The 19478-nt window shown below is 42.7% G+C and overlaps 1 protein-coding gene across 3 annotated transcripts in view; it reads left to right on the forward strand.

The window, feature by feature from the left end:
* LOC110497740 (sodium/potassium/calcium exchanger 4) overlaps positions 1-12531 on the forward strand; it is a 60055-nt gene extending 47524 nt beyond the window's left edge. Inside the window, exons 5-17 of one of the 3 annotated variants that reach the window (XM_036954716.1) lie at positions 26-110; positions 527-630; positions 2954-3028; positions 3796-3821; positions 3942-3995; positions 4212-4369; positions 6590-6759; positions 7390-7546; positions 7716-7882; positions 8174-8288; positions 8432-8544; positions 8733-8798; positions 8956-12531. In XM_036954716.1, the coding sequence (XP_036810611.1) occupies positions 26-110; positions 527-630; positions 2954-3028; positions 3796-3821; positions 3942-3995; positions 4212-4369; positions 6590-6759; positions 7390-7546; positions 7716-7882; positions 8174-8288; positions 8432-8544; positions 8733-8798; positions 8956-9108 (1443 nt within the window). In that variant the 3' untranslated portion in view covers positions 9109-12531. The remainder of the gene's footprint in view (positions 1-25; positions 111-526; positions 631-2953; positions 3029-3795; positions 3822-3941; positions 3996-4211; positions 4370-6589; positions 6760-7389; positions 7547-7715; positions 7883-8173; positions 8289-8431; positions 8545-8732; positions 8799-8955) is intronic. The other 2 variants (XM_036954717.1, XM_021574066.2) reach the window with 2 other exon arrangements.
* Positions 12532-19478: the final 6947 nt, after the last annotated feature.

Raw genomic sequence — 19478 nt, forward strand, 5'->3', positions numbered from 1 at the left:
CTTTCTCTCTCGGTGTGTCTGTCAGAAACTGGACCTAAGTGAAGATGTGGCAGGAGCTACTTTCATGGCTGCTGGCAGCTCAGCACCAGAGCTGTTCGCTTCAATTATAGGTGAGATGGGCTCATACTCTCTCACACTAGCACACTCACAGTACATACTGTACAAGTGCAAACATGCTCACCTACAAGTAGGTGAAATGCATTCAGTAGTATGTAGATTGAATGTTCAATGCACTACGTTGGTATATAGGTTTCAGGTCAATGTTGTTAAGAGGTGATCACATTTGGGAGATAACTGCCTCTCTCTTTACCACTCTCTTAATCTCTCCTTTTCTGTCTTTCCCCCTCTCTCTCTCTCTCCTCTCCTTCTGTCTTTCCCCCTCTCTCTCTCTCTCCTCTCCTTCTCTGTCTTTCCCCCTCTCTCTCTCTCTCCTCTGTCTTTCCCTCTCTCTCTCTCTCCTCCCCTTCTCTGTCTTTCCCTCTCTCTCTCTCTCCTCCCCTTCTCTCTTTCTCCTTCTTTCCTGAAGGTGTCTTCATCACTCATGGAGACGTGGGTGTTGGAACCATAGTGGGCTCAGCGGTGTTCAACATTCTATGCATCATCGGTGTGTGCGGAATCTTCGCTGGACAGGTGTGTGCGTGTGCGTGTATGTGTGTGTGTGGAATCTTCGCTGGACAGGTGTGTGCGTGCGTGTGTGACCCCCATGTGCCTCAGTCTATTGTTGCACACTGCCAGAATGGGACCATTGTGTCAATGGGGCCATTTTATGCCCCAAATAACTCATTCAGTATTAGATGTGTATGTATGTTCCACCAATTTGGTGCATTTTGAAAAGTGTAACTTGGTCAAATTTGTTTGGGATTTCACCTAATTGTAACACTCTGTCATAAAGAGCACATGTTCAACTTCATAAAAAAACATGTTTTCACATCTCAAGAGGTTAAATAACAAATAACAAGGTTGTTACAAGGTAACAACAAGGTTGACAGTAACAGGGTTGACAGTTTCTTCTTAAATCAGCAATGAATCCGCTTGTGATAAGTGGAATGGAAGCTTGTTGTGTACAAAAGGGATGGGCAATTGAACGCTTGCTTCACAATTATTTGATTGTTAAAACATTTCTAGCCTTTGTATCTATGGGTAACAGTGTTGATGTGTGTTACTCGACCCACTCAGTTTTCTGCCACAAAACACCAGAAAGTGGCCAAAAGGAGTAGAACCAATATATCTGCTTTTACTCTATGATTTTACTATTGGATGTTGAATGTTTCTTAAAAAAAATATAGTTTTACCATAGTGAAACAAGAGTTCCCTTCAGATGTAAATTAACCACTAATCACCTCAAATCAACGACATAACTAAGGCTTTACAATGATAGGGAAATTTGGGGGTTAAGTGGGTTAAAATCTTCTGGAAGTTGACACAGGGTTGACGGAGGGACATGTCAAAATGTTGGCACGATTGATTGAGTAATCCATGTGGTCTATATTAAAGGGCACTTCATTTAATATATCAGGCTTTTAAAATGCAATATTGGTGCACAATTTCCACTTAAAATATCAAAGGGATGCAAAAGGCCCTCTTTTAGTGGAATGACCCGCCTACTGTATTACACACATTTAGTTTTGCTTCCTTTTGTGTACCAGCAGATGCCCACATTATATTTTTTTGTTGTTGCCAAACACAACATAAACTGCCAGGATTATGTCATCATGTTTTTAAGCCGTGTTTTGTCTGATAACCGCTGTGCAGCAAAAAGCCTTTACAGGTCTGGTTGCATTTAAAGTGCTGCCTGCAGCCTAAAAGACTCTCAACTGCTTTTGACAGGACAAGCGAGCACAATCCTGTCACTAGTTGTCACTACTTGTCACTAGTTTCCACAGCCACAAATTCAAAATGAGCTATATTACAAAAATGTATTTTTTTTAAACATTGCTTTTTGGCCTCAATTCAAAGTGTAGGTAGCAGATAATGGACACTAACATATATTTATGTAGTTTGGTGAGGTATATTAACTAATATACATGGGTTCTAACTAGGGCTGGGCGATATGGCCTAAAAGTAATATCTACATACAGAGGTTTGGACGATTCACGATATGTATCTTGATTTTTCTAGTTTTTCTCTTATTAAGGAAATTAAAAGTTGGCCAAGACATAATTCTTAATTGAATTGTCTTTATTAAAATAAAAAAAATGGACAAGGCCTCAAGGCCTATTTGTGCCAAACAAATTAACACTGCTTGCCAGGCTGTCATCATTGTATGCAAATCAAAATTGAATGAAAAAATGTATCCCTAGGAAGAATTTGCACAATAATTCATCAAATTATAAAATTCTGTCAAACAAAATATCTTCCTTTACATTGTTCTTCACAAGTTTCTGGCGAGGAACACAACCCTGTGTCACGTTGGTATGAGGGATTGAGAGACAGGCGCAGGAATACGTAATAGGGGTTTCAATTAAACCCAAATTACGGCGTGGTGTGTAAAGGCACGGGGACGAAGATTAAACAAACATGTAACAAAACAGGGTAGGAAGCCAAAACAAAAGAGCGAGGAGTACCTCGAATAAATAACACACTCGCACAATGATTATCACACGGGATAAGACCCGTAATCATCTGCGCAATCCACAATGGCACGAAAGCCAAAACACACAGCACAGGTACTCACATGCACCAACGGATAATGTAACAATAATCGAAAGCCCAATGGAAACCAAAGGGCACACTTATACAAATACTAATCAGTGGGAATAGGGGACAGGTGTGTGTAATGAAAGTTCCGGAGGGATCCGTGACACTCTCCCCCCTCTCTCGCTCTTTCTTTCTCTCTCTCCTCTCTTCTCCATCTCTCTTCCTTTTGTCTCATTCTGTCTTTCCTCTCCTCTCTTTCGCTCTCACTCTCTTTCCTTCTCTGTTCCCTTTGTCTCGGTCTCTCTCTCTCTTCCAGGTAGTATACCTGACTAAGTTTGCAGTGTTCCGTGACTCGCTCTACTACACCCTGTCTGTGTTGGCATTGATTGCAGTGAGTAACTGATCATCTCATCCCTAGTCTACTTTACATAATGAGGCCATTCAGACTGTCTACGCCACTGAGCTCATAGAGGGTTGTGGGGAGGAGATTGTTCTCGCAGCTGCTTGTGTGTGTGTGTGTGTGTGTGTGTGTGTGTCTGGGGTTCTCTGTAATAATGGGAACTGGGGAGCATCTCAGTTTGGAGTGCTGATCAAGGATCAGGTCCCATATGCCCATGTAATCCTATTCATTGTGATCTAATTGGCATAACTGATCCTACGTCAGAGCTCCTACTCTGAGACACTTCATAAATACGACCTCTGTATTGAATACACGGCATACCCTTTCACACTATCATACTTTACATAATGAGGCCATTCAGAGAGCCTCTAGTGGCCTTTTAACCTTCATTTACTGCCTAGCCCACTGGGCTCACTGAGAGACAGAGACCCAGCGGGCCGATAGACAGAACATTCCTCTGCTCTGAGAGAGAGAGAGAGAGAGAGAGAGAGAGAGAGAGAGAGAGAGAGAGAGACTCTTTAGAAACTCTAGACAGCACTTCATACTGTCATTGCTTTTAATGTAAACAGTATAGGAACTGTTCTTTGTGCTACTTTCTCATAGCCATCTGTCTGTGACAGTAACTGCACCCTTGATGCATTTCGACGACAAGTTTGTCTAAGTTTGAGTTTCTTTAGAAGAAAAGTAAAGTTGATGCTCTTTCCCCTTGAAAGTATGGACGTTAGTGTAAGAATTGTTTCCCTGTTTCATTTTCTTAGGTCATTTACGATGAGAAGATAGTGTGGTGAGTACCCTGTGTGTTTCCTTGTGTCTCAGCAGAAGGTTTGTGTGTGTATGTGTGGGTGGGTAGGTGGGTGTGTGTGTGCCTGCGGACATTCTGACTCTTCTCTGTCTGTCTCTGCAGGTGGGAGAGCTTAGTGCTAGTACTGATGTACTTTGGGTACATTCTGATCATGAAGTGAGTTCCACTGGGACCTGTTCCTTCCCGCCTCTCACACACACACACACACACACACACGCACACACACAGACACACACACACACACACACACACACCTGAGCACACGCTACAAATAGAACAATCCACATATTGTATATAACATAAGTTGAGTATAATGTACTGTGTATAAACTCTCAACTCTCAACTGACGATGTAAACCTTTTCTCGCATCAGATTTAACACCAGCATCCAGAACTATTTCACAGGGAAGGAAGACAAGAGCTTGGCCAATGGTAACACAGTGATCAGCAGCGAGCTGGAGGATGGTAATGCTTGTTATGACAGTTACATGTGGGATGATCCGTCCAAGCCGTTACTCTCTCCAGGTAAAGGTAACCAGACAGGCTTTATGGTCACCTCTCAGCCAACCCTCTGCCACTCTGACTGGCCTTCTAGCAGAACAACTACTCTACTGTATCTGGCTGCCCTGGCAAACCTAGAAACTACTCTGAGCTTCTACTCCTGGCTCTTCCAATCTGGTTTAACATTGTCAACAGTCCTGTCCACTATCTCCTCCACTATCTTCATTCCTCTTTGTAAACTCACAGCTCTGATATCTTCTATTTTACTCCAGTTTAGACTTTGTGTCTTTCTCTCCGAGTGGCTGATCTTCTCTCAGTGATAGAGGCTGTGCTGTATTTCAGAGTTCTCCTCTCCTGTCTAGTAGACTCAAGCTGAAGTGGTGCTGCCGTGTGGCAACCCTGTCGCTACTGTAGCAAAGCCTGTCTGTTTAGCCTTACTAAACCTACCTGCCTGCTGTGACCTGGTCTGTGAGCTGGTGACATATGCTGCTGTGCTGTGTAGTGATGTGGTGTGCTATGCAGTTCTGTGTCTCGCCCTCTTCTACTGTGTCAAGTACAGTCCATTATTCCAGTCACAACATGTACATCAGTGGAGGCTGGTGGGAGGAGCTATAGGAGGACAGGCTCATTGTAATGGCTGGAATGGAATCAATGGAACTGAGTCAAACATGTGGTTTCCATACCTGTCATGTGTTTGATACCGTTCCATTCATTCCATTCCAGCCATTACAATGAGCCCGTCCTCCTATAGCTCTTCCCACCAGCCTACACTGACGTACGTATATGTGTAAGGGTGTGCGAGTTGGTGTTGGTGCGTAGCTGCGCAGGCATTTGTATGTCTGCGTGCCTGTGTGTATGATGTGTGTGTGTCCCTGTGTGTGCTTGCCTCTGTGTGAGTGTGCGTCTCTACTATACAAGTGTGTGTGAATATTGAAAGAAAAAACTGTGTCCTGGCAGTTGGCTCACTCCCCTGCACCTTGGGGGTGGTGATTTGTGAGGTTTTATTGTTTGTCACACACACACACACACGCACACACACACACACACGCACACGCACACGCACACACACTGAAGGTGTGATCCCCTCTGACAACGTCTTCAATGGGCCTTGAACTGGGCCCATTGGGGCTCACTCTGCTGCTGTCACGCCACCACTTTATTTGTACCTCCTGACATACAGTATCATTCGGGCTGGTATGTGAGTGTGTGTGTGTGTGTGTGTGTGTATGCACGTCCGTGCATTTGTGTGTTTTCATGTGTGGGTGTGAATGAGAGAGAGGGAGTTTGCTGGTCTGGCATGTGGGTGTATTAGGCATGTGTGCCAATGTGGGTACCTACCTTGTGGTTGTGTAATGCTTCTTCTGCTGCTGCCTCTGCTGCAGCAGCTGCCTCTTCTTCTTCTTCTTCTACAGCTTCTTCTTTTTCTTCATTTTCATCTTCATTTTCATCTTCTGCAGCTTCTTCTTTTTCTTTTTCTTCTTCTGCAGCTTCTTCTTATTATTATTTTTCTTCTTCTGCAGCTTCTTTTTCTGCACCTTCTTCTTCTGCTGCTGCTTCTTCTTCTTTTTCTTCTTCTGCAGCTTCTTCTTTTTCTTCTTCTTTTTTCTTCTGCTGCAGCTTCTTCTTCTGCTGCTGCTTCTTCTTCTTTTTTTCTGCTGCAGCTTCTTCTTTTTCTTCTTCTTTTTTCTTCTGCTGCAGCTTCTTCTTCTTCTGCAGCTTCTTTTTCTGCACCTTCTTCTTCTGCTGCTGCTTCTTCTTCTTTTTCTTCTTCTGCAGCTTCTTCTTTTTCTTCTTCTTTTTTTTCTGCTGCAGCTTCTTCTTTTTCTTCTTCTTTTTTCTTCTGCTGCAGCTTCTTCTTCTGCACCTTCTTCTTCTGCTGCAGCTTCTTCTTCTGCAGCTTCTTCTTTTTCTTCTTCTTTTTTTTCTGCTGCAGCTTCTTCTTTTTCTTCTTCTTTTTTCTTCTTCTGCAGCTTCTTTTTCTGCACCTTCTTCTTCTGCTGCTGCTTCTTCTTCTTTTTCTTCTTCTGCAGCTTCTTCTTTTTCTTCTTCTTCTTTTTCTGCTGCTGCTTCTTCTTCTTTTTCTTCTTCTGCAGCTTCTTCTTTTTCTTCTTCTTATTTTTCTTCTGCTGCAGCTTCTTCTTATTATTTTTCTTCTGCTGCAGCTTCTTCTTCTGGTGCTTGGTGTGTAGAGTTAGTCCAAAGTTACTTTATGCATCCGTCTATGCTGTCTCACCATCTCTGTGTCTCCAGTGAAGCCCACTAAGATGTACAGTCGTGGCTCTGTGGTGATGGTGGATGAGATGATCAACTCCAGCCCTCCTAACTACAGTTTCCCAGACGCCGGCCTGCGCATCATGATCACCAACCATTTTGGCCCCAAGACACGCCTCCGCATGGCCAGCCGCCTCATCATCAATGAGGTGGGAGAGGTCACTGGGGTCAAGGGTTAGTGGTCAGAGGGTACAGGGTCAGTCAGGTGGGTCAGGCTGAGGAGCTTTGACACAGAACCCAAACATGTAGTTGTTACAGAAGGGGTTAAAGTTATTTTAAGTGACTTTTTACATTGTATAGAAGCCAGGCCAATTGGAGAGGAGCTCAGTTAGTGATTTACTTAGAAGTGTAGAATGTTTGGCCAATCGGAGATTAGAGAGAAATTACAGTGTAAGACGATATGCTTTTGTGGAAAGGCCTACTAGAGAGAAGTACAGTTTAGAATGATTTACTGTTGTAGAAAGCTAGGCCTACTAGAGAGAAGTACAGTTTAGAACGATTTACTATTGTAGAAAGCTAGGAGAGAAGTACAGTTTAGAGTGATAACTAGCCCACTTAAGTTTTGATAGGTGGCCTGCATGCTTCAGTCATACTTGCCACATCATATGATCACTGTATGTGTCTCTATTGGTCAAAATATCCTGGGGGATATTCATCAAACTTTACAAGAGATAGCCCATTAAATAGCATGTGGGCCACTAAATCACTAAATCAGGTATGTGATGTTGCTACTACCACTGAGTGTGTGTGTGCGTGTGTTTGCGTGCGTACGTGAGCAGCAACAGAGGTTGGTGCAGGCGTCTAACGGTGTGGACAACGAAACCATGGTGATCACTGATGGTAAACCTGAGACCTTGGAGAACGGCACCGTACCAGAGGACAAGACTGCAGAGGAAGAGGAGGGAGAAGCCCTGAACTCACCCTTCACCATCCCTGGTGGGTGTATGCGTGCCTGCATGCATGTATGGGTGTAATAGCTTCCATTACATTGGCTGGTACACCAATAAACTACTTTCACACCCTACTCAAACTGAACGCTAAGCCCCTTAGCATACTTCATTGGTTGTAAGGAACATAAGCTGCTATTTCTTGTTCCCTCCACCAGGGGGCTGCATGGAGAAGGTGAAGTGGCTGATCTCCTGGCCCATCCTGTTGCTGCTCTACTTCACTGTGCCAAACTGTGCCAAGCCTCGCTGGGAACGCTTCTTCATGCTCTCCTTCTTCCTCTCCACCGTGTGGATTGCTGTCTTCTCCTACTTCATGGTCTGGATGGTGAGACACGTTGGAGATTTTTTAGAGCTTACGTGTCACTGTCGTTTTGTGACGCAAAGAAACACTGAGCAATTTGATTGTTTTCGCAACCGGAGTTGAAAAGTCCCAACTTTATAGAAATGGTCAGTGACGAGACTCCACGATAACCAATCGGGTAGGGAAGCTCTCTCCTCTAGTCGTTAGCAAGCTTTGACACTGTGCTGGATATACTACGAACTATGCTACCATGTGTTTTGCATGCTATTTGGAAGATTTCTGTATAATCTGTTAAATGTGTGACTGTGTGCGCAGGTCACCATAATTGGCTACACTCTGGGCATCCCTGATGTGATTATGGGCATCACCTTCCTGGCAGCTGGCACCAGTGTCCCCGACTGTATCGCCAGCCTTATTGTTGCTCGTCAAGGTACAGCACCACTCTCCCCCCTCTCTCTCTCTCTCTCTCTCTCTCTCTCTCTCATCTTCACATTTTTGAGTACAGTACCAGTGTACAGTATACTTTATGGTCTGTACAGGATTTTCCATATCTTAATCTCGATCTCTCTCTAGGTCTTGGGGATATGGCGGTTTCCAACACCATTGGTAGTAATGTCTTTGATATCTTGGTGGGACTGGGGCTCCCCTGGGCGATACAGACCATGGCTGTGGACTATGGCTCTGAGGTAAAGGAAACACATCCAGGAACTGTTTGCCCTCATGCCTCTTGATCTCGATCTAGACCTCAGATTATTTATCTCTCTCTCTCTCCACCTCTCTCTCTCTCTCTCTCTCTCCATCCCTCTCTCTCTCTCTCTCTCTCTCTCTCTCTCTCTCTCTCTCTCTCTCTCTCTCTCTCTCTCTCTCTCTATAGGTGATGATCAACAGCAGAGGGCTGCTCTACTCTGTGGTGCTGCTTCTTGGCTCTGTGTTTCTGACAGTGAGTTAAATGAGATGTTTCTCCGTTTTGAACTTTGCACTCTCTCTCCCACTCTCTCTCTCTCTCTCTCTCTCTCTGTGTGTTTCTCTGTCCCTTCTTCTCCCTCTCCCATGATCTCTGTCTCTGACACTGTTTTCTCTCCCTCTGTGCCCTGCAGGTTCTGGGGATCCATGTGAATCATTGGAAGTTGGACCTGAAGCTGGGTGTGTACGTGCTGGTGATGTACGTCATATTCCTGTGTTTCTCCATCATGATCGAGTACAACGTCTTCACCTTCGTCAATCTGCCCATGTGTCTGGAGCAGCTGTAGGACGGCCACTGGACCAGAACGGAAGTCCCTGCTGAGTTATAGACTCAAACAGCCCTCTGGATCTAAACTTAATCGCTAACTAACACAATCATTTCTATAATTTTACATTTCCACATACACTTATTTTACACGCTCCTTCCCCATTCCAGACGTATTTGTCTGCCCTTACTATACCCCTTTCACATTCCTTCACCATCTATCCATAATGTACAGTTCCCTAGATCTTTACATTCATCCACAATATCCTCTGTCCCCCAAACCACACTACCTACACATGCTTTTGTGCTGTCAATTAGAGGAGGAGATACGAACAGAGCCGTATGGATTCTCCTTACTAACTCAGAGGAACGGATGGCTATTCTGTCTTTCCCTCTTTCACCATCAGAAGGAAAGAAACACAGCTCACCTCTAAACAGAACCCACCTGGTTGAAACCCTCCTAGTCTCTACAAAATAATCCTGGACCACCATGACACTACCTTCCCTCCTCTGTTTGTATCTCATCCGGTCTGGGAGTTTTTTTTTGTCAGGCATCTAACCATCCCTACTAAAGAAAAGGACCCAAGCAGCCCTCTCCGTATATTTATGAATTCTTCATTTATTGCCATTTTGATTTATTCTATTATCGTCTTTCTTTGGAAGGAAAACGAACATACATTTCATGAACATATTGCACTTTAGATGTTTCGTGTGAAAATAATTAGAGTATATATATGGCATATAATATATTATATTTTTACGGTTCAACGTTCTAGTTCCTCCTTTGTGTGGTGCAGTAAGGAGAGAAAGGGAGAAGGCAGCATCCTCTTTCTCTCTGGCAGGGAGTGGCGTGTCCAGGGGAGAACCTGTGCTTCTTCTGTTTCTGGACACTCTCCAACTGCAAGAAACTGCTGACCAAGACAAGACTGACATGCCATGTTCTGTATTTGAGTGTGAGTGGAAGTAGGTGAGAGATTGCAAGAAAGGGAGGGGGAGTGTCTATTAGTATTCAGCTCCACTGTGGAGAGGAGAAAACCTCTTGGGAGACTGTGTCCCCCTTGGTGCTTGGTGGATGAGGATTTTACAGATGGCTTGAGTGTACGGGGAACGGGACTTGGGCCCTTTGGCTGAGGAAAAGCATGGATTTATTTTGGCATACTGTTGGAGGATCCAGAGCCAGGCTCGTACGCCTGAGTCGTGTTGATTTGTTTAAAAAGAAAAAAAATGCATTGTGTATTTGATATCTTCAGCTCCTAACAAGGCCAAGTCTTGTACTCTGTTCAGTTCCCTCTCCTCCCTGTGCACCAGTCTGTCTGTCTCAGAGGGCTGAAGAGCTGCTGCTGCCCCCCAGTGGTCTAAACAGAGTGGATCCCTATGCCACTGGCTGTGGTTGCTATGGGAGTGAGTATTATTGTGACACAAACCAGGAAGGATACGACCATGACCGGGACCATGGATGGGGATCTGTGCTGCACAATGGCAAACTTATTTATGTTGTGTGTGTGTTTCTGTAAATATGACCCGACATGCACAAGCTGAGGTCCTCTCGTTGTGATCCCCGTGCTTCTTTTCTTCTGCCAGTCGGGCAAGGTGGGATGCAGTTCCTGCGTAGATATTTTAAACTGCTTCCTTCTCTCCCCCTTAACCTGCCCCAAATCATCCTTCTCCTCCTCCTGGCTCTCTCTTTCTCTGTGATTATGTCTTCTCTAAATGCATGATGGGACGCGAGGCAGTGTTTATTTATTGCTCCCCAGAGCAGAAGCTTAGTGGGATGGGATAGGATCATCACCCTGTTCGTCCATCCGTCGACCTCCAAATATTGGCAGCTACGAGTCGAGTCGCCCTCTGCCCATTTGACTGACTTCTTGACCTCGTTATGGGTCGTGTTCATCAGGGCACACAAAGGAAAACGTTTTGAAACTAAAAGGAACATTTCTTATAGGACAAGTCTTAAGTAGTTGCTCCCCGTTTCAGTCAGTTTTCTTCTGTTTGGTGCCTAATGAACACGAACCAGTTCAGAGGTTACTGTGGGTACAGAGGGTAGAGTCTGTATCGGTGTCAGTCGTGAGTGTGTAGGGTGTTGGTGGTGTATCGGTGTTGAAAAGTGTTGTCACTGTTTTCTGTGTTGAAAAGCAGACATTGGATGCAGTGTGTGGTATATATAATATAAACACATGTATGCAATCTCAATAAAAAGAGGACCAGGCAAGGACGATACAGCATATTATGCATTAAAAATTGTTTTATTGAAGATGCTGAAGGCATTCATACGATACAAGTACAAGCAAACACTTATGCACACACAAACACACATGCACTTGTCAAATGTTTACTCCATACTCACACATGCTTACGCACGCACGCACAGACACACACACACACACTAGTTTCTGGTGCAATAACAAATGAACTCAACCCTGTTGTGTTATGTAATATATAATAAAATATGCTATTTAGCAGATGCTTTTATCCAAAGCGACATAGTCATGCATGCATACACTTTACATACGGGTGGTCCCGGGAATCGGACCCACTATCCTGGCGTTGCAAGCGCCATGCCGGGATGGGAGCTCTACACCTGTATTTGTCTTGTGCAACTCTTCTGAACTCCAAGGACATTTTGAAAAGTAGTCTTGGAGAAAGTGGCCATATCTTTCACTTTTAAATCTCACTTCATTTATTCCATTCCTAAAACATGTCATGGCAAAATCATTTTTTTTTGCCATGGGTTTTAGTTGTTGTTATTACATATTAACTAAGGGATGTGTATTGTGTAATTTTAACAATACATTTTGAAATGAATGGAATAGTTGATATCTTTTAAGTTTCAAAATGTATTATCACTAGGTGGGGATGAGGCTCTCCTGTAGGGTCAGATCCATGTTGTCGGTAAACACTGCACTGCACTATACTGATGTTGATTATAGCTCTGTATGCATACAGTGTCATATCTCACTAGATACCCACTGCTGTTGTTTACCTTTGTCAAAGAGAACTTGAGTGGAAGTGACCACAAACTTGACTGCACTGCAGAGCATGCATGAACACAACACACACATGCATTCACTTGTTCATTGCACTCACACACACACACACACACACACACACACTCTCTTTGTTTCTGTTGTTACATACACAATTATGTACAACCTCTTGAGTAAATGTGACCTGGTTCACTGTGAGCGAAGGGTCATAAGGTCATTCATCCAAATTGATAAAGACCTTTTGGTATGGAGTTATTAAGAAAACAACTTCAATTTAAGACATTGGTGTGTAACTTGAATGTATTTGTCTTGCTATAAGTGGATGTATCCAACCAATGCATTTTACTGTAAAGCAATAATCATCAAAATATTTTAAAATAATTCTGTATATTGTTATATGAATCATGATTATCTAAAGAATCAAATGGTGGACACATTAAATAATACTGTTCATAAATGCCTATGGTTCTCTCTAAATGTATTTCTTTGATCCCGTAATGCACACTTATTTTATGGTTGATGGCTTGAATGGTATTGTATTGTTATGGAATTGACTCCACTGTGAGGTCAAAGATGGTTTAGAAAATCTGTGGTGAGATTTCCGATCCAGTATTGTCTTTATTCTCACAAAAAGAAAGCCCAAATATAAAACATCCAAGGTAAGTGACAATGATTCATACGCAGATTAGATGACTGATGGGGCACTGTTTTGAAGCCACTGCGCCTCCATCTTTGCACTCCCCAACCATTGTCAATAATAAATAAATGAATGTCTACATTTGTTTTTGCCACGTTTATTCTATAACAGACACCTTTATGCATACTTTTCAAATATATTATGTGAGCTAAATATGCAAATACATTTTTTAAATGTTTTCCTTAAAGTATAATTTTTTAGGAAGTATGCTATTCTCAATACAACAAAAACATACTTAAATACATGCATGTACTTCTGTCCTTAAAACATTTAATTGAAATACTGTAGAATTCCATTCATTCCTGTGGAGGACTGCTTCTTCTGAGGAGGGCCAATATGGCCGACCAGTGGCTTCAAAGCCTCTCATTGGCCAATACATAGCATCAGTTATCCAGGGTATATACAGCTGAAGTCTGAAGTTTACATAAACGAGTTTTAATGACTCCAAGTCATTAAAGTGTTTCAACCACTCCACAAATGTCTTGTTAAAATTAAGAAACTAGTTTTGGCAAGTCGGTTAGGATGTCTACTTTGTGCATGACAAGTAATTTTTCCAACAATTGTTTACAGACAGATTATTTCACTTATAATTCACTGTATCAAAATTCCAGTGGGTCAGAAGTTTACATACACTAAGTTGACTGTGCCTTTAAACAGCTTGGAAAATTCCAGAAAATTATGTCATGGTGTTAGAAGCTTCTGATAGGCTAATTGACATCATTTGAGTCAATTGGAGGTGTACCTGTGGATGTATTTCCCAGTGCCTCTTTGCTTGACGTCATGGGAAAATCAAAAGAAGTCAGCCAAGACCTCAGGAAAAAAATTGTGGACCTCCACAAGTTTGGTTCATCCTTGGGAGCAATTTCCAAATGCCTGAAGGTACCACGTTCATCTGTACAAACAATAGTGCGCAATTATAAACACCATGGGACCACATAGCCGTCATTCTGTCTCCTAGAGATGAACGCACTTTGGTGAGAAAAGTGCAAATCAATCCCAGAACAACAGCAAAGGACCTTGTGAAGATGCTGTAGGAAACAGGTACAAAAGTATCTATATCCACAGTAAAACGAGTCCTATATCGACATAACCTGAAAGGCCGCTCAGCAAGGAAGAAGACACTGCTCCAAAACCTCTATAAAAAAAGCCAGACTACGGTTTGCAACTGCACATGGGGACAAAGATCGTACTTTTTGGAGAAATGTCCTCTGGTCTGATGAAACTGAAACTGGCCATAATGACCATCGTTATGTTTGGAGGAAAAAGGGGGAGGCTTGCAAGCCAAAGAACACCATCCCAACCGTGAAGCACAGGGTTGGCAGCATCATGTTGTGGGGGTACTTTGCTGCAGGAGGGTCTGGTGCACTTCCCAAAATAGATGGCGTCATGAGGAGGACAATTATGTAAATATATTGAAGCAACATCTCAAGACATCAGTCAGAAAATTAAAGCTTGATCGCAAATGGTTCTTCCAAATGGACAATGACCCCAAGCATACTTTCAAAGTTGTGGCAAAATGGCTTTAGGACAACAAAGTCAGGGTATTGGAGTGGCCATCACAAAGCCCTGACCTCAAACACATAGAAGATTTGTGGGCAGAACTGAAAAAGTGTGTGCGAGCAAGAAGACTTACAAACCTGACTCAGTTACACCAGCTCTGTCAGGAGGAATGGGCCAAAATACACCCAAGTTATTGTGGGAAGCTTGTGGAAGGCTACCCGAAACGTTTGACCCAAATTAAACAATTTAAAGGCAACACTACCAAATACTAATTGAGTGTATGTAAACTTCTGACCCACTGGGAATGTGATGAAAGAAATTAAAGCTGAAATAAATAATTTGCTCTACTATTATTCTGACATTTCACATTCTAAAATAAATGTGTGATCCTAACTGACCTAAGACATGGAATTGTTACTAAGATTAAATGTCAGGAATTGTGAAAACCTGAGTTTAAATGTATTTGGCTAAGGTGTATGTAAACTTCCGACTTCAACTGTACATGCACAGTAGGTAGAGTTACTCAGTGTATATGATTGTTGTCTACCTCTCATTTCAGGTGTGAGCATGTTTCACACCTGAAATAACAAGGTCACTCACCGACTCAGACGGTATTCAGTGCAAAGACGAGTTTGTGCAAGGCCACCACCACTAGAATGTGCTCAGGTAAGACATCCAGGTAACACCACTTCCACTTTCATCTTAGTTACAGAACAGAGACATAGAGCTTCATATGATGATCACCTACAGTACCAGTCAAAAGTTTGGACACACCTAATCATTACATCATCATTTTTACTATTTTCTACATTGTAGAATAATAATGAAGACATCACATCTATGAAATAACACATATGAAATAATCTAGTAACCCCCAAAAAATTATAAAAATATATTTTATACTTGAGGTTCTTCAGAGTAGCCACCCTTTGCCTTGATGACAGCTTTGCACACTCTTGGCATTCTCTTAACCAGCTTCATGAGGTAGTCACCTGGAATGCAATTGTTAAAAGTTAATTGTGGAATTTCTTTCCTTAATGCATTTGAGCAAATCAGTTATGTTGTGACAAGGTAGGCGTGGTATACAGAAGATAGCCCTATTTCGTAAAAGACCAAGTTCATATTATGGCATATTAAGAACAGCTCAAAAAAGCAAAGAGAAACGACAGTCCATCATGACTTTAAGACATGAAGGTCAGTCAATCCGGAACATTTCAAGAACTTTGAAAGTTTCTTCAAGTGCAGATGTAAATACCATCAAGCGTTATGATGAAACTGGCTGACCACAGGAAAGGGAGACCCAGAGTTACCTCTGCTGCAGAGGATATGTTCGTTAGAGTTAGCAACCTAAGCTATTGCAGCCCAAATAAATGCTTAGAGTTCAAGTAACAGAAACATCTCAACTGTTCACAGGAGACTGCATGAATCAGGTCTTCATGATCGAATTACTGCAAAGAAACCACTACTAAACGACACCAATAATAAGAAGAGACTTGCAATGGACATTAGACCGGTGGAAATCTGTCCTTTTGGTCTGATGAGTCCAAATTTGCGATTTTTGGTTCCAACCGCCGTGTCTTTGTGAGACACAGAGTAGGTGAACGGGTGATCTCTGCATGTGTGATTTCTACCGTGAAGCATGGATAAGGAGGTGTGATGGTGTGGGGGTTCTTTGATGGTGACACTTTCAATGTTTTATTTAGAATTCAAGGCACACTTAACCAGCATGGCTACCACAGCATTCTGCAGTGATACTCAATGCCATCTGGTTTACGCTTAGTGGGACTATCATTTGTTTTTCAACAGGACAATGTTTCAACACACCTCCAGGCAATGTAAGGGCTATTTGACCAAGAAGGAGAGTGATTGAGTGCTGCATCAGATGACCTGCCCACCACAATCACCTGACCTCAACCCAATTGAGATGGTTTGGGATGAGTTGGACCACAGTGTGAAGGAAAAGCAGCAAGTGCTCAGCATATGTGGGAACTCAAGACTGTTGTAAAAGCATTCCAGGTGAAGCTGGTTGAGAGAATGCCAAGAGTTGAAAAATCTGTCATCAAGGCAAAGGGTGGCTATTTTGAAGAATCTAAAATATCAAATTTGTTTAACACTTTTTTGGTTACTACATGATTCCATGTGTTATTTCATAGTTTTTATGTCTTCACTATTATTCTACAATGTAGAAAATAGTAAAAAATAAAGAAAAACCCTTGAATGGGTAGGTGTCAAAACTTTTGACTGGTAATGTAAATCTGTCTAATCCAATCAATGACAAAACAGGCAAAAGACAATGGTATTTTCAGCCAATGACAGTTCTCCTCTATTTTCAACCAGCTGTATTGTCAGAGTGAAATTTAACATTTAGCATGGCAACAAAGGATAAGAAAGTAACAAGTTGTTCACTAGACCTACTGTGCAGTATAATGGATTACGTGCAGTTAGTGTTTTAATACAATGGTTAATTATTGAATGCAACCTGGTGCATGTTAGGAGCTCAAACATTTAATGAATCACTTTTTCTCACCCTATCTTTATAGAGGCACATGTTAAAAATCAACTTTATTGAATAAAAACAATACAATTCAGTGACTAATCTGACTCATCTGTTTCCATGCGTCTGGATGACAGGCTACCAGCAGGACAATGTGGTGATGCTCCATAAGGGCCTATCGGATGTCTGAGGCGTTCTGAAATGCCAACTCAAGCCCTCTGCCACTGCTGTACAGGAGTCACCCTGGGGAGTGGGGCTGTCCACCTCTCGCTACAGAAGAAGACATCAAGTACTGCCTGAAACACCTAATCCGACAAGCATCACAATAGAAATACCACAATAACATGCACCGTACAAAAAAGCAAACCGAGTTATAGTTAGAAAAATGTATTTATGTGTCACTACACAATGATACAACAACGCAAAATACAGATAAAAAAATAAATAGACAATATAGACACAATATAGAGTCAAATGTAGTTTTGAGACTAAAAAACAATCAAAGTCATGTGATAACTCCAGACAGTGTTATGTAACTTGGATGGTGATTTTTATGTCTTGAAACAATCACTTGACTACCCATGTAGGGTTCTTGTATGTGCAGACATTTCCTTAAATGTGCATCCCTTAAAATATTCCCTGGTTGGAGTATGTAACATGGTCAATTATTGAACAACAGCCTTTGCTTAGAATATACTGTAGCAGTTCAGGCCAGACAAAATAAATGCTCTGAGTGACCATGCAGATTTAACATGAGGATAATCTGTCTTGTATTCATGTAGTGATTTCCAGGACATGACCCTGCGTTTCAAATACGTTTTGTAATCACTGACTCTACCCCCCCCCCCCCCCTTTGTTTTCCGACATTTCACACTGGAATAAAAGTACTGTTGTTGTTTCACTGTGTGCAGAGACTTTAAATAAATCAAGGCTGCATTGTGGGAATTTAGGCTCCAGTCCATGTTCTCAGGAAAGGAAACTAGGTAAGGGTATTTTCCACTGAGTTTCCAATTGATATTCAGTAGGCAAGGAGAGAGCTGTTTCTGTTTGATCAACAGTAATAGCATTCAAGCAGCCTCTCCAGAGCATTCCTAGCACTCTGTCTGTCTGTCTGTCTTCCGGGGACCCGAAAGTTGCTTTACAAAACGATAGAGTACAATATCAAAAGCATTTCTATGTCCCCAGTACTGTGTGTGTTTGAGGACAGCCTGCTGGTATCCAGCGTGTCCAGCCTGATGTCCTACAGCGGTCAGCTACAGGACATGGTCAGCTTCTACATGGGCTGTAGCTTCAAGGGTAGAGGGGTATCCATCCGTGCACTGTTTGTCCAGGGTGAATTGTTGCTGTTTCCGCTGCTCCAGAGTCCAATGCGGCGAGCTACACCGAGCACGCCAAGAGGAAGACCGTTACGGCCATGGACGTGGTCTATGCTCTGAATGCTTTTGTAAATGTGATATTTCCTTTTTATTATTATTTGTAATACATTTGCAAAAAATGTCCAAACCTGTTTTGCTTTGTCATTATGGGGTATTGTGATGTCATTATGGGGTATTGTGATGTCATTATGGGGTATTGTGATGTCATTATGGGGTATTGTGATGTCATTATGGGGTATTGTGATGTCATTATGGGGTATTGTGTGTAGATTGATGAGGGAAAAAACTATTTCATCCATTGTAGAATAAGGTAGTAACAAACTGTGGAAAAAGTTTGGAGGTTTGGACATTTTTTGCAAATGTATTACAAATAATAATAAAAAGGAAATATCACATTTACAAAAGCATTCAGACCCTTCACTCTTTGTTGAAGCACCTTTGGCAGTGATTACAGCCTCGAGTCGTATTGGTTATGATGCTACAAGCTTGGCACACCTGTATTTGGGAGATTCTCCCATTCTTCTCTGCAGATCCTCTCAAGCTCTGTCAGGTTGGATGGGGAGCATCGCTGCAAAGCTACTTTCAGGTTTCTCCAGAGATGTTCGATCAGGTTCAAGTCCGGGCTCTGGCTGGGCCACTCAAGGACATTCAGAGACTTGTCCAGAAGTCACTCCTGCGTTGTCTTGGCTGTGTGCTTAGGGTTATTGTCCCGTTGGAAGGTGAACCTTCGCCCCAGTCTGAGGTGCTGAGTGCTCTGGAGCAGGTTTTCAACAAGGATCACTCTGTACTTTGCTTCGTTCATCTTTCCCTCGATCCTGTCTAGTCTGCCAGTCCCTGCCGCTGAAAAACATCCCCACAGCATGATGCTGATGGTGACAGGTTTCCTCCAGATGTGACGCTTGGCATTCAGGCCAAAGAGTTCAATCTTGGTTTCATCTGACCAGAGAACTTTGTTTCTCATGGTCTGAGAATCTTTAGGTGCCTTTTGGCAAACTCCAAGCAGGCTGTCATGTACCTTTTACTGAGGAGTGGCTTCCGTCTGGTCCCTCTACCATAAAGGCCTGATTGTTGGAGTGCTGCAGAGATGGTTGTCCTTCTGGAAGGTTCTCCCATCTCCAAAGAGGAACTCTTGAGTTCTGTCAGAGTGACTATCGGGTTCTTGGTCACTTCCCTGACCAAGGCCTTTCTCCCCGATTGCTCAGTTTGGCCGGGAGGCCATTTCTATGAAATAGCCTTGGTGGTTCCAAACTTCTTCCATTTAAGAATGATGGAGGCCACTGTGTTCTTGGGGACCTTCAATGCTGCAGAAACGTTTTGGTTCCCTTCTCCAGATCTAGGCCT

The sequence above is a fragment of the Oncorhynchus mykiss genome, chromosome 19 (assembly GCF_013265735.2).
Source record: "Oncorhynchus mykiss isolate Arlee chromosome 19, USDA_OmykA_1.1, whole genome shotgun sequence".
In the NCBI taxonomy this organism is placed as follows: Eukaryota; Metazoa; Chordata; class Actinopteri; order Salmoniformes; family Salmonidae; genus Oncorhynchus; species Oncorhynchus mykiss.